We start from the raw sequence: 13615 nt of genomic DNA, 5'->3' as shown, positions 1-13615 counted from the left end.
AATAACTGTCTATGTACATAGTCCCAAATTCAGTAACAAGAAAACAGGAATAATGGAATAAAGACATTGTTGACTGAGTCATGTACGTCACCCTGTAGTACATTTAAGTAAATCAGGATTGGATATTGTCTCTTTTAGTACATCAATTTGGAGATTTAATTGAATTTACCCAAACCCCTACACACAGGGGAAGATTGGCCATCTGGCAATTCTGGCAAATGCCAGATCGGCATGACAATTTTTTTATTGGGTTGGCTCGTCAAAATTGACACACACAAATATTTTTTTTTTATATATATAAAAATAAAATGAAACAAAATTTGGCATTTGTTAAGATGTATTTTTTAAAGATTGTTTTGCAATTTTTATTTTATACTAATCTAATCTGCTCTGACTCTGCCATCAGTTAGACAGCCAGGATCATTAAAAACGGAAAGGGTGCTTATTAATGTAGAAAGACCATATTCTACATTGTCACCTCACTCAAAACATCCTATTTCTTGGGCAGTTAAAACCATGATTTGGTCAAACAGTAAAGTGCAATATCCTCATGATTCCGGTAATGAAAGTGTGCCTGTGCCCATGTGCCTGTGCCCTCGCTGGGGCCTACTGCTATGATGACCGAGCCACTCTCCTCTCTCCCTATGCGCTCGAGAGAAAAATGCGTTCTGATCATATAACATTTAAAAATGCAATTGCAGGAAATTCTGGAGTCCTACTTTGACATAAAAATATAGCAACTGTAGCGTAATTGTAAACCCAAAATGCATCACAAATTCAATCACTGAATTAAGTTGCACATCAAAATATCACGAATCATGCATTCCTGCTTGGATGTGTTAGATGAAAACGTATTTCTTGAATCAGTAGTCTATTTATGATAGTTCTTAATAAAGGACTATGAATGACTTTATAAGATGATTCCAAAACATGATTTGTGTCCGACCAAATCATGGGCTGGGGCCATCAACTGTAAAAGTTAGTGTCACCAGTGACACCGGGGGAAAATGTTAGACTGGAGCCCTGTAATAGTAATAAAAAATTAAGGTCAATGAGGTTTCAGGCCAATTCGTAATATTATGTGTGTAAATCTGTGACAGTACGGACCTTCCAGCAGGACAATAACCCCAAGCACACATCAAAATCCCCCCAGTAATGGTTAATTGAACACATGGCCATCTAAGTCTCCAGACTTCAACCCCATTGATAACCTGTGGTTGGAATTGAAGAGCAGTGGTGGACTTAACATTAGGTAGAACAGGCAATTACCTTATGCCTCACATCATCAAGGGGCCTCGTTCGTGAGCTGGGCATCATTTTTCTGCTTGAGGATCCCCCATGTTCCGCTCGAGGCCCCCCAACTCTACATATAGTGAGACAGAGGACCACTGTTCAGTTCGTTCAGATGCTTTCTCCAGTGAGATAGTATAAGCCACTTGCGTATTGAAGGAAAGTTGGCAGGTGCACAGTGCACTGTTCGGATGCTGGAATTTTTAGGATGAACGTGAAGTGATTTGTTTGACAAATCAGATGAAAACATAATGTTTGGTTGTGTTCATGGCACAGTCAAATGTAATACATTTTTACAGTTAAATAACATGTATTTACTATAAAACCCATTAAAAAATTTAGGGGGGGGCCTCAGACTGGCCTCTGGCTGGGGTCTCCAAATCACTATGACTGTCCCTGTTGAAGAGGGCAGTCCATAATTGCAGATGACGAATATCAAGGATCTGAAAATATGATTTATGTAGGATTGGTCTAAGATCCCTCCCAAAGTGTTCTTCAATCTCATAAACCATTTTAAAGTTGGCGGTGTGCGCAGTGATGTGGGCTGGTGTGGATAAATTGCCAGGGCCAAATTCTTGTCCCAGTCAGCCCGTGCCCAAGCACATTAAGCAGCTGGAGGCAGCACAGAATCAGTAGCATGTAGTGTGCCACTCCAAAAATGGTATATTGTATTGACATGCCACCAAGTGGCTGTGAAATGTAGAAAGGTGAGTTCTCCATTCAGCACTCCAACAGGTGTGTGCCCTTTGTTGAAAAGCATCATACACATTTCTCTCTCCCGACCGGTTACCAAAGCCGCATAGTGATAAAGATGGTGGTCAACACCGCAGCTCAGTGGTGCTATTAAGTCATTTATCTAACACTCCAAAGGGTGCATGTCGGCTCTCATGTCAGAAGATTTTGGATTGATTTAGAATAGTTTATTTTAAGGGAAACCACTTTTAATGTTTCTTTGGAAAATACTGACATCATGTTTTATTTTGACCCAACTGATTTGGAGCCCGATTCAATTGTTAATTTACTTATTTTTCTAGGAAGATTATTCAGAAGATGAAGTGGGCGGAGAACAAACAGCTTTTTAAGTTGTTTAAGGTGGAACTGAAACATTATTTTGAAATGATCAGAAAATGTCAAAACAAAAATGTAGTACATACCATCAAACTTTTTGACAAATGTACATTTTCTTTTGACGTATAATATGTTAAGTTTATGTACTCTTGTCAGTATATTTAAATGTTTTTATTTTTTGTTATTGTTCATGTTCAATATATAATTAAATAAATACATTTTACGTGAAAGTCCATTTTAAAGACCCAGTGCAGTCAAAAACGTGATTTTTATTATTTTTTATTATTATATTTATTGTATTGCAACAATAATAACAATATTACACATCAATACAGGGACATTCCTGTGAATACAATGAAAAAAAAAAAAATTTGAACAACAGGCAAACCTGGTGGGATTGAGTTTGGGCCTGCCTGGTGATGTCACCGGGTGGTAAATTAGTTAATAGACCAATAAGAAAGAGTTCCGAACCCCTCTGCCAATAACAGCTAGTTTTCAGTTTTCCCCTCCACACTCAGACCACTTCCAGATAGTCCTAGCAACCTTTTTACCATTTTAAATGAAAACATCACAGTACTTAATTGTTACACAGAAATTATTTGATATTGAGATAAAACCGTCTGCATTGGACATTTAAACAAGAAAATGTTACATCACTGGACTGAGAATGACATGTCATTAGAGATGAAGCCAGCATAAAGCCTTTATAATTCACTGTATTAAAGTGTAATACACATTGTATAAATGTAGCCTTTTCGACTGATAAATTACAAAGATGTATATGAACAATGTGTCAAAAGAAATATGTACAACAAACAAATGTATCAAAGAAAAATGTATTTATTGTAATACTGTACTATGAAATTGTAGTAGCGGTGTGTGTAGTAGAGGTCAGCCAGGTTACGGAGATTACCTGGAAACTAGCCACTAGGGGCAACAGTGAGCATCGGCCTCTGATTCCGAAGGTTGCAAGTCTGAATCCAGTAATAGAAAGTTGTTTGAGATGTTTGTTTTAAGCCTTTAACCCTTCCTTAACCATTCGGAGTTAATGCCTAAACTTAACCTTTGAAATGTTATGTTTGAGAAACATGGATGAACGTCTAATTCTGACGTAAGACTGTGAGAGATTGTTGGTAGTGGCTTCCGGACAGCGCCCCCTGTCTGCTACCCACTCATTTTAGAACAGTCATTCTACTTAAGGCTACACAAAACTTTAAAAACATAAAATAATAAAACATTCTATCGTTTACAAAGAAAGGACTGGATAACACAGTGTACTCTTACATTCACTGTACTTTGTGTTAGACTTTACATTCAAAATAAAATCAGATAACACAGCATGTATGATGTTTGCACTCGGCCTACATTTCCCATGACTAGGAAGGCTGTCTGTGCATGCAGACTCTTTGCACAGCTCCTGCGCGTCCGATTTCACAGATCTGTAAACACTCGGGATGGGACCAACACGTGTTATGTGGTCTGTACATATAGGTTTTGGGGTGATGATGATGCGAACCTGTGCAACTGCTGAACAATATGTTGCTCATGCATTTAACCTTGGTTTTATTTTGGCTTAAAGGAGACGCAACAAAGTGGTAACGCGACATGGCCCGTGCAAATAGTTAGGTTTACTATAGCTTTAAGAATGCAAAATTGTGTCTGGTTCTTTAAAAATGGATATTGGTTTATTATTATAGTAAGAATTAAGAAAGTTTTTTTTAAATTATTGATCAATAAATGAATGCTTATCATTTGCGGACAAGGCCCGAATTCTGTGAATTATGTCACAGTCGGATTACGGCCTTTAGCTAGCAATCCAAGCGTTTGATCGATGTATCAAATGTAATTATTTTTTTCCTGTCAGTACAGTATCAGAGAAAGTAATAAATACGACCCGGGACAAAAGGGTAGGAACCAGGAACACGCGGTAATGGAGCCGCAAATCGGCGATAACAACAAAAGGGAAGAGCCCGAAGACGACAAGGCCACGGCCCAATCCCCGGCCTCGAGTGCAGCGGTCACCCCGCGCAGGACTTCGAGAGGCCGAGGAGTCGGCCGGAAGAAGGGGGTTTCTCCTTCACCGTGTACGAATGGAGCAACACCAGGCACTCCGAGTTCTGGACGAGTGTTACGAGACCGGTCTACACGAACGGTACCAGCTTGGTTGCAGAGCGAGAAGAGTGACGATGCAGAAGAATCGAGCCCTGACAAAGCCGTAAACCGCAGGAGGAAGGCTGCTTGTCCACGACCCAGGAAAAATGCCTCCTCCGCAGCTCCAACAGAGAGTACAGAAGAGGTCGGGAATGACGACAGTAGTCAAGCTCATGAGTACGTTCGTATACGCCTTTAGTACACCATACATTGCAAAATAGCCGTGTCCTCTTTAATACACGTAACATCTTTAAATGCCTGTGAAATTGTTAGCCAGCCAAGTTTGCTTGTCAACATTTTAATGCCATAAAACCGGTTGCATGCATTGCTGCTAATTGTATTCTCTGAAATGTACGTATTCCAGCACAGTTCCTTTTATAAAAGGGAGGAGGAATGGGGAGGGGTAATACCTGGTTTTTAATGTCTAATGTACTTTACCTGTTCTCTCCTCATTCCTGGTGCAAGCGATTTTGTCAAATTGTGACCTGTATGTAGCAGTCTTGAATGACATCAACTCATGTTGATGTCACATTGTACATAGCTAGATTAAGAGTTAGCCAAGAAGTTCACTATTTTGATAACTATCTTTCTCTGCAGCTCAGGGGACCCAAAGAAACCCACTGTTCAAGGTAGGTGACCACCCTCATACATTGCTTGATAAACTAGACAGACGTGTCTACAGTAACAAACTAATAAGACTTGTTGCAGTATTCTAATTCAAGGTGTATATGATGGCACTCACTTTGCCCCTTCCAGCCCCCCCTCACTCACAGAATGCTCAGGCGCGTGCCAAGGCACCTTCTGCCCGGGGTGCCAAGGGGTCCGCCAAACTTGTGTGCAAGAGTGAGCCTGGCACCGACACCCCAACCGGTAGGCACACCAACCAGCTAAATTGTGTTTGGGATTAAACTGTCTGGGCTAACAAGGACTTGGGTTGCATGGACACCCGGGGTTCGATTTCTGGTCGGTTACCTCTATTCTGTGGGGGTTGGGCCGTTCCCGAGACAGAGAGGAATGTGTCATCCTGAAAAGCCCAATTAAATTGTAATATTGGCATTATGTGATTTATTTTTCCAGTGGAGGCAAAGGTAGTCGAAAAGAAGACATTTGGGATGTGAGTATACACACACATTCTTACTCATCTCGTGTGTGTGTGTGTGTGTGTGTGTGTAGGGCTTGGGTCGGTCTCTCTGTGCTGCCGTAGTAACACTGACTCCTCGCCTTAGTGAGAAAAAAGAGGAGAATGAGGAAGATGTTCTCTTGGGAGGAGAAGATGAGCCTCCTTTCCAAGATGACCCGAAAGACCTCAGCTTCCAGCCACAGTCACAGAGGTAATGTTGGCGAGACGGCAGTGTGTGTTGATCAGAATAGGCAATAATCAATGGTCCACAAATGTTTAGCTAGTGGAGGTGTGGTAGGATCATTGTGTGTGTGTGTGTGTGTGTGTGTGTGTGTGTGTGTGTGTGTGTGTGTGTGTGTGTGTGTGTGTGTGTGTGTGTGTGTGTAAGGCTATGAGTTTGAGCACTGTGGTTGTTACAGTGGGGAGGAGGTAATCAGCAGTGACGAGGACATTCCCTTCAGAGATGACCTCAACGACCAGAGCTACAACCCAGAGGCTGAGACTACTAGGTGTGTGTGTATATGTGTCTGTCGTAATGCATTCCATTTGTGAGTGTGTGTATGTCAGCTCCAATGAATTACTCCCCTTGTGTGAATGGGTGTGTGTGTGTGCATGCATATAAATGTTTGTTTTACCCATGTGACCTGTCTGTTGACCTTCAAAATGGATCCTCCGTCTCTCAGGGATGTCCCCAAACCGCGGCGCAAACCCCCAAGACAGAAAGAGAAGGAGCCAGGAATCAAGATAGAGGGCACAGATGTGAAGCTGGAGAATGAGTTCGGAGAGGGGGATTTGCCCAGAAAGTAAGCCCCCCCCATTCTCCAACCTTCTCCCAAAGTGTGTACTTTCACTCTCCCCATCATGTATTTAAAAGCATTGGAAGTGGCTGGCGTTTCCACCATTGTTAAATCGATAACGGAGTGTGTGCAATTGCAGACTTTAAAGGAAGGGTATGCAAGGGCAGACTTCTTTCACGTTAATGGACATTTTAATTGGATCTGGCATTGGTTTGGTCTCTTGATTTAACTCCTTGCTTGAATAGAGTTCTCTCAACTTCTTTTATTCTCTCCATTTCCCTCAGAAGAGGCAGGCGAAGGAAAGATGATAAAAGTCCCCGGCTCCCGAAAAGAAGGTAGTTGACATTGCTGTTCAACTGCAACAATACGCTTTATATATATATATTTTTTTACAGTCAACTAACAGAACATTAGTGAAATCATATGTATAAAAGCCAAACCCTCACCTCTGACATGCATGATGATTGACACACATGATTGACAGTTCTGTCATGTCCCGCCCCCACAGGAAGAAGCCCCCTGTGCAGTACGTGCGTTGTGAGATGGAGGGGTGTGGCACAGTCCTGGCTCACCCTCGCTACCTGCAGGTCTGCCATAGCAACTGTAGTGGTCGCCATGGCGACGACTAAGCACCCAAGCTATTCTAAGATTGAGTTGTGCACGAACAGGGTTGGGGTCGATTTCAATTCGGAATCTTTTCAATGCATGCAATTGAATTTCAATTTCACTTCTTAAATTGGGTGTGGAAATGGAATTGATCCCAACACTGGTGAATAGTATTTAGCTTTTTTCCCCATCCTTCATCTCTCTCTGACTCTCTTTTTCCTGTAATTCCCAGCACCATATTAAGTACCAGCACCTGTTGAAGAAGAAGTTTGTATGTCCTCACCCATCCTGTGGAAGACTCTTCAGGCTGCAGAAACAGCTACTTCGCCATGCCAAGCACCACACAGGTAAACACACAAGGAGAGATCCACATACACCCACACTGAATACGATGTCTAACTATCCTCACTTAACATTTACATTCACACACAGGTACATTTATATATACAATCACACACAACCAGCGCTTGACCTGTCATTGTTTTCTGTGTTTGGCTACTGCCAACTCACTCTGTTCCCTCTCTCAGACCAGAGGGACTACATCTGCGAGTTCTGCGCCCGCGCCTTCAAGAGCTCCCACAATCTGGCCGTGCACCGCATGATCCACACCGGAGAGAAACCACTGCAGTGAGTTTCCATCTCCAACCTCATTTACTTGTTTGCCTGGTTGTTCATTAATTCCATTTATTTACAGTTGAAGTTTACATACACCTTAGCCAAATACATTTAAACTCATTTTTTCACAATTCCTGACATTTAATCCTAGTAAAAATGCCCTGTCTTAGGTCAGTTAGGATCACCACTTTATTTTAAGAATGTGAAATGTCAGAATAATAGTAGAGTGATTTATTGCAGCTTTTATTTCTTTCATCACATTCCCAGTGGGTCAGAAGTTTACATACACTCAATTAGTATTTGGTAGCATTGCCTTTAAATTGTTTAACTTGGGTCAAATGTTTCGGGTAGCTTCCCACAATAAGTTGGTTGAATTTCAGCCCATTCCTCCTGACCGAGCTGGTGTAACTGAGTCAGGTTTATAGGCCTCCTTGCTCGCACACGCTTTTTCAGTTTTGCTCACAAATTTTCTGTTGGATTGAGGTCAGGGCTTTCTGATGGCCACTCCAATACCTGGACTTTGTTGTCCTTAAGCCATTTTGCCATAACTTTGGAAGTATGCTTGGGGTCATTGTCCATTTGGAAGACCCATTTGCGACCAAGCTTTAACTTCCTGACTGATGTCTTGAGATGTTGCTTCAATATATACACAATTTCCCTCCTCATGATTCCATCTATTTTGGGAAGTGCACCAGTCCCTCCTGCAGCAAAGCACCCCCACAACATGATGCTGCCACCCTGTTCTTCACGGTTGGGATGGTGAACTTCGGCTTGCAAGCCTCCCCCCTTTTCCTCCAAACATAACGATGGTCATTATGGCCAAACAGTTCTATTTTTGCTTCATCAGACCAGAGGACAGAATTTTCCAAGCTGTTTAAAGGCACAGTCTACTTAGTGTATGTAAACTTCTGACCCACTGGAATTGTGATTAAGTGAAATAATCTGTCTGTAAACAAAAAAATTACTTGTGTCGTGCACGAAGTAGATGTCCTAACTGACTTGCCAAAACTATAGTTTGTTAACAAGAAATTTGTGGTGTTTGAAAAACTAGTTTTAATGACTCCAACCTATGTGTATGTAGACTTCCAACTTCAACTGTAAATGTCGCACCTGTCCGTACCTGCACCTCATCTGACCCCCTGAATGTACCCCCTCCTTTTTTCTTACATTCTACTTCTCTCCCTCACTTCCTGTAGATGTGAGATCTGCGGCTTCACCTGCCGCCAGAAGGCCTCCCTCAACTGGCACATGAAGAAGCACGACGCTGATGCCACCTACCAGTTCTCCTGCTCCATCTGTAACAAGAAGTTTGAGAAGAAGGACAGTGTGGTGGCCCACAAGGCTAAGAGCCACCCAGAGGTGCTCATCGCCGAGGCCCTGGCGGCCAACGCAGGGGCCCTCATCACTACCCCCGCGTCCCTGCTGGAGGCCTCTGGAATGGGTTCTGTCGGGAACCAAGGGGAGCTGGTACGACTGGAGCCCGCCCAGCAGATGACTCAAGTGGGGCAACGGGTGGCTCCGCTGGGGCAGGTGACTCAAGTGGGCGAACAAGTGACCCACATGGGGCAACAGGTAGCTCAGATGGGTCAGGTGAGCCACCAGGTGGTAGTAGTGAGTCAGGACCAGGGCCTCCATGCCATGCAGATGCCCCTAACCATTGCCCTGTCTCCCATCGACCCCCCATCGCCATCCGACACCCAGCAGCAACCCCACCACACCCTCCAGCTCCAGATGCCCCTCCATTTTGTTCAGCAGGTGGCGGCCGCTTCCCCGCAGCAGCAGCAGTCGCAGCAGGCCCAGATCCAGCAACTGGCCCTTCATTCCAGCTCGGTGGTAACCCAGCAGCATCAGCCCCACCAGCTCCAGCAAATGACCCTGCAGTCTTATCAGCAGAATCAGCAGCCGCAGATTCTCCACATGACCTTCCAGACCGTCGACGGATCGCAGACCCATCTCCAGCAGATCCCCCTGTTAGCCACCCCCCAGCAACTCCAAACCCTCCAGAGTAGCTCCCATATTTCTACCGCCAACCTCCCTCTCATGGCCCAGGTCCAACCCCAACCTCTGCCCCAAACTCAGGACATTCAGCTTCAGGACCCAACCACTGTGGGTTGTAGCGAAAGCTACACTCTGGACGATTCTGTTCTCTCTGCCTCCTCTCCTTCCGCTAACACCCTTCAACAGTGTGAGACTGTAGGGGAGGGAGAGGTAGTTTGGGAAGGGGGCGGAGAGGGAGACGGAGCAGAAGAGGGGGATGTCTTGACTGATGCCACAGAAGTACACATGCAACATGTACTTATCTAGACTAGTCTGTGTGGGTGGGGGGGGGGACTAGCCTGGAAATTCAAACAGAATTCAGCTCTGTTTCGCTGTACTATCACTAATTAGGAAAGTGAAATAACATGATTCAGTCTGGATTGAGGTTCGGGGAAACTGGGAACGATGTGGAAAGACAAGTAATTAAGGGAGAGGTCTAGCTATGTCCCTCTCCTAATGTATTGTGGCATAATTTGAAATATATAGGATCACAGATATGTATTTATAGTCACTTTTGGTAGCTTTTTAGATCTACCCACATCAGGGCAGTTGTGTGTGTGAGTTGCTGCCTTTGAACATAAAGTGATGTAGCCATCTATACCCGTCAACTGGCCTTCTGTGTTTGTGTGTTAGATTAGTGTTTATCAGAGGCTGGTGGGAGGAGCTATAGGAGGATGGGCTCATTCAAATCAAATTTATACAGCCCTTCTTACATCAGCTGCTATATCAAAGTGCTGTACAGAAACCCAGCCTAAAACCCCAAACCGCAAGCAATGCAGGTGTAGAAGCACGGTGACTAGGAAAAACTCCCTAGAGAGGAACCAGGCTATGACGGGTGGCCAGTCCTCTTCTGGCTGTGCCAGGTGGAGATAACAGAAGATGTTCATAAATGACCAGCATGGTCAAATAATAATAATCACAGTAGTTGTCGAGGGTGCAACAGGTCAGCACCTCAGGAGTAAATGTCAGTTGGCTTTTCATAGCCGATCATTGAGAGTATCTCTACCGTTCCTGCTGTCTCTAGAGAGTTGAAAACAGCAGGTCTGGGACAGGTAGCACGTCCGGTGAACAGGTCAGTGTTCCATAGCCGCAGGGAGAACAGTTGAAACTGGAGCAGCAGCACGGCCAGGTGGACTGGACCTGGACAAGGAGTCATCATGCCAGGTAGTCCTGAGGCATGGTCCTAGGGCTCAGGTCCTCCGAGAGAATTAGAGAGAGCATACTTAAATTCACACAGGACATCATTGTAATGGCTGGAATAGAATCAAACACGTTGTTCCCGTGGGTTTGGCTCGGTTCCAATATTCCATTCCAGTCTTTACAATGAGCCCCTCCCACCATCCTCCTCTGGTTCTCATGATACCAGTATCACAAAATGAGAATTTCTGAGTCTCATTGTTTTAATATAGCCTACACTTTCTCATTCTGAACATCTAATGCAAGTGGGACGGGTGTGTCTTTGTGACAATGACCCCACGAGCAGCTGCTCACTGATTTGACAGCTCTAACGTAGTTACACCACCGAAACACCAGCTAAGCGGGTGTAGGCTATCACTTGATCTGATTGAATCAAGCCCGTAGATCAGGCATGAGATGGCCAGTTTATGGCAATGTTACAGAGGTCACATTCAAAGTAAATGCTGCATATGACTTCAACCGCTTTCGGATCTTCCACGGTCCACTCCAGATTGAATCCTGGCTTTATTCATCCACAGTAATCCAACTAAAAACATTATCACATTTTTCAGACATAGATCCTTATACATCCTGGATGGTCAATATAAAAGGGAAATGATTAAGTTGATATTTTATAGTATGACAGCTATCCCCAGCTTCTGAGCAGCACAACATGTAGAGGAATGTTCATGTATGTCTGCCCTCTTGTGGCCACATTGTGTATGGCATGTATAAGATTTCAGGAAGGCCTGCCTCCTTGCTTCAGCAAGGATTTGGGTCAAGTACATAGTAAGTTATTTGAATCTCAGTTTCGTGTCCGGTGTCTGGTGGTCCACAAAAAACTAACTCACACTGTGGGCCGCCGAGATAAGGTTTAAAGGACACTAAAAGCTACATCTTCTCATAGGTCAGTTCGTGTCCACAGGTGTTACAGACCTTCCTGTAGAGATCCTCCTCTTCATCCACTAGTTCCTCAGGGCTGTACTCGTGCTGGTGAGCACTAGTGTCCTTTGTCCACACGCTGCTCCTCACTGCACGACACAGCTCTGTTCACAACAGAGTAAATAACAATCCAATCCATTTAATATGTACACTAAGCTGAATAAACACAAGTGATACTTGGCAAGCTCAGTGAGCAGGTGCTTTTAAATCAGTAAAGAAACAAAAACTACATCACCCGCTTCCCACAATCCACTGGAGCTGGTAGGTTTTATCTATATTAGGTGACATATGAGTGGCCGTGTGTCCGAGTGAGGATCAGAACAGTCGTTCTGTTGTCTGTAAAGAATATTGTCTGTCCCAATCCCAGTATTTAATTCATGTTTATTAAAAATGGTTCACAAAAAAAAAAAAGTGTTACTGACCTTTTTGTTGAAGCGCTTCCCTGTTCTCTCCGTACTCCTTAGCCTCCTCGGAGCACCCCGCCTCTAAGGAGCGTTTCTGCACCTCCCTGTTCTCTCTGTACTCCTTAGCCTCCTCGGAGCACCCCGCCTCTAAGGAGCGTTTCTGCACCTCCCTGTTCTCTCTGTACTCCTTAGCCTCCTCGGAGCACCCCGCCTCTAAGGAGCGTTTCTGCACCTACCTGTTCTCTCCGTACTCCTTAGCCTCCTCGGAGCACCCCGCCTCTAAGGAGCGTTTCTGCACCTCCCTGTTCTCTCCGTACTCCTTAGCCTCCTCGGAGCACCCCGCCTCTAAGGAGCGTTTCTGCACCTCCCTGTTCTCTCCGTACTCCTTAGCCTCCTCGGAGCACCCCGCCTCTAAGGAGCGTTTCTGCACCTCCCTGTTCTCTCTGTACTCCTTAGCCTCCTCGGAGCACCCCGCCTCTAAGGAGCGTTTCTGCACCTCCCTGTTCTCTCCGTACTCCTTAGCCTCCTCGGAGCACCCCGCCTCTAAGGAGCGTTTCTGCTCTCTAGTCAACTGCTTGTGGAATTGTCCGACCAAGAAGACATGGCGCCCAGGCTAACTCAACACTGTCTACACTTCTAGTACATTTGATATTTTAGTCATTTAGCAGACGCTCGTATCAAGAGCAACTTACAATCAATGCAGAGAGTGCTAGGAGTCAGTCAGCCAAGGAGCCCTAGTAATATATATATTTTTTTAAACACAATTGACTATTGTTGTTATTGATTGTCCTGTTTCTTGTTACAATCTTGATCATTTTTGTTTGTTATCGATATTGGTTAAATTATTCAAATTTCCAAAGTACGCTTCGGCAATATTTACATCGTTACATCATGCCGATAAAGCAATTGATTTAAAAATCAATAAAAATTAAATGGAGCTTCTTAAGTCATTCAGATAGTGGCTGGTTGTCACTGTCGTAAACCATTTAATCATGGCCATTGTTTCAGGTAGCTAGGCTATAGAAAGAAACTGACTCCACTTGGCCACTGGCATTTGCTGTGGCATGAATCAATACATATTTTTCTGTTACACATCTGACATCTTTGAGAGATGAGACGCTGACATAACTCAACAGATATGACCCCGCTGCCTCCTGCAATGTTTGACGAGTTATAAAGTGTACATACCTGGTTGATGCGCCACCTTAGCTCCTCCTGTCCCTCGTCTTCATCGATGAAGAACCCTCCTCCAAAGTCAACTGTGTTTTGCGACTTTAGCCGAGGTGCCACCACCCTCTCCTGCCAATGGTCTACGAGCCAGTCGGGGCTTGCCTCGGCATCAGAGCCCGCTGTCTGTTCCGTTAGATCTTGGCTTTCATTGCAGTTTTTGGGGCTTTGGACTCCAAAAG

The 13615-nt window shown here is 44.3% G+C and overlaps 1 protein-coding gene across 1 annotated transcript; it reads left to right on the top strand.

Moving 5' to 3' along the window:
* The first annotated feature begins 3919 nt into the window (after positions 1–3919).
* LOC139566624 (E3 ubiquitin-protein ligase ZFP91-like) lies at positions 3920–10292 on the top strand. The gene is made up of 12 exons (XM_071387857.1): positions 3920–4686; positions 5107–5138; positions 5266–5379; positions 5587–5623; positions 5736–5840; positions 6049–6138; positions 6313–6432; positions 6711–6761; positions 6935–7013; positions 7265–7379; positions 7560–7659; positions 8844–10292. Exons 1-12 carry the CDS (start codon positions 4289–4291, stop codon positions 9949–9951), a joined length of 2349 nt encoding a protein of 782 aa, XP_071243958.1. The 5' UTR covers positions 3920–4288; the 3' UTR covers positions 9952–10292.
* Positions 10293–13615: the final 3323 nt, after the last annotated feature.

The sequence above is a fragment of the Salvelinus alpinus genome, chromosome 39 (assembly GCF_045679555.1).
Source record: "Salvelinus alpinus chromosome 39, SLU_Salpinus.1, whole genome shotgun sequence".
NCBI classification, from domain to species: Eukaryota; Metazoa; Chordata; class Actinopteri; order Salmoniformes; family Salmonidae; genus Salvelinus; species Salvelinus alpinus.
The sequence above is the reverse complement of the archived record's forward strand: the minus strand, read 5'-3'. Positions and strand labels throughout refer to the sequence as shown.

Coding starts and splice junctions, on each gene's coding strand:
- LOC139566624 (XM_071387857.1), top strand. CDS start 4,289: ATGGAGCCGCAAATCGGCGATAACAACAAAAGGGAAGAGCCCGAAGAC. Junction 5,624..5,735: donor GAAAAGAAGACATTTGGGAT/GTGAGTATACAC, acceptor TCCTCGCCTTAG/TGAGAAAAAAGAGGAGAATG. Junction 7,014..7,264: donor CTCACCCTCGCTACCTGCAG/GTCTGCCATAGC, acceptor TGTAATTCCCAG/CACCATATTAAGTACCAGCA.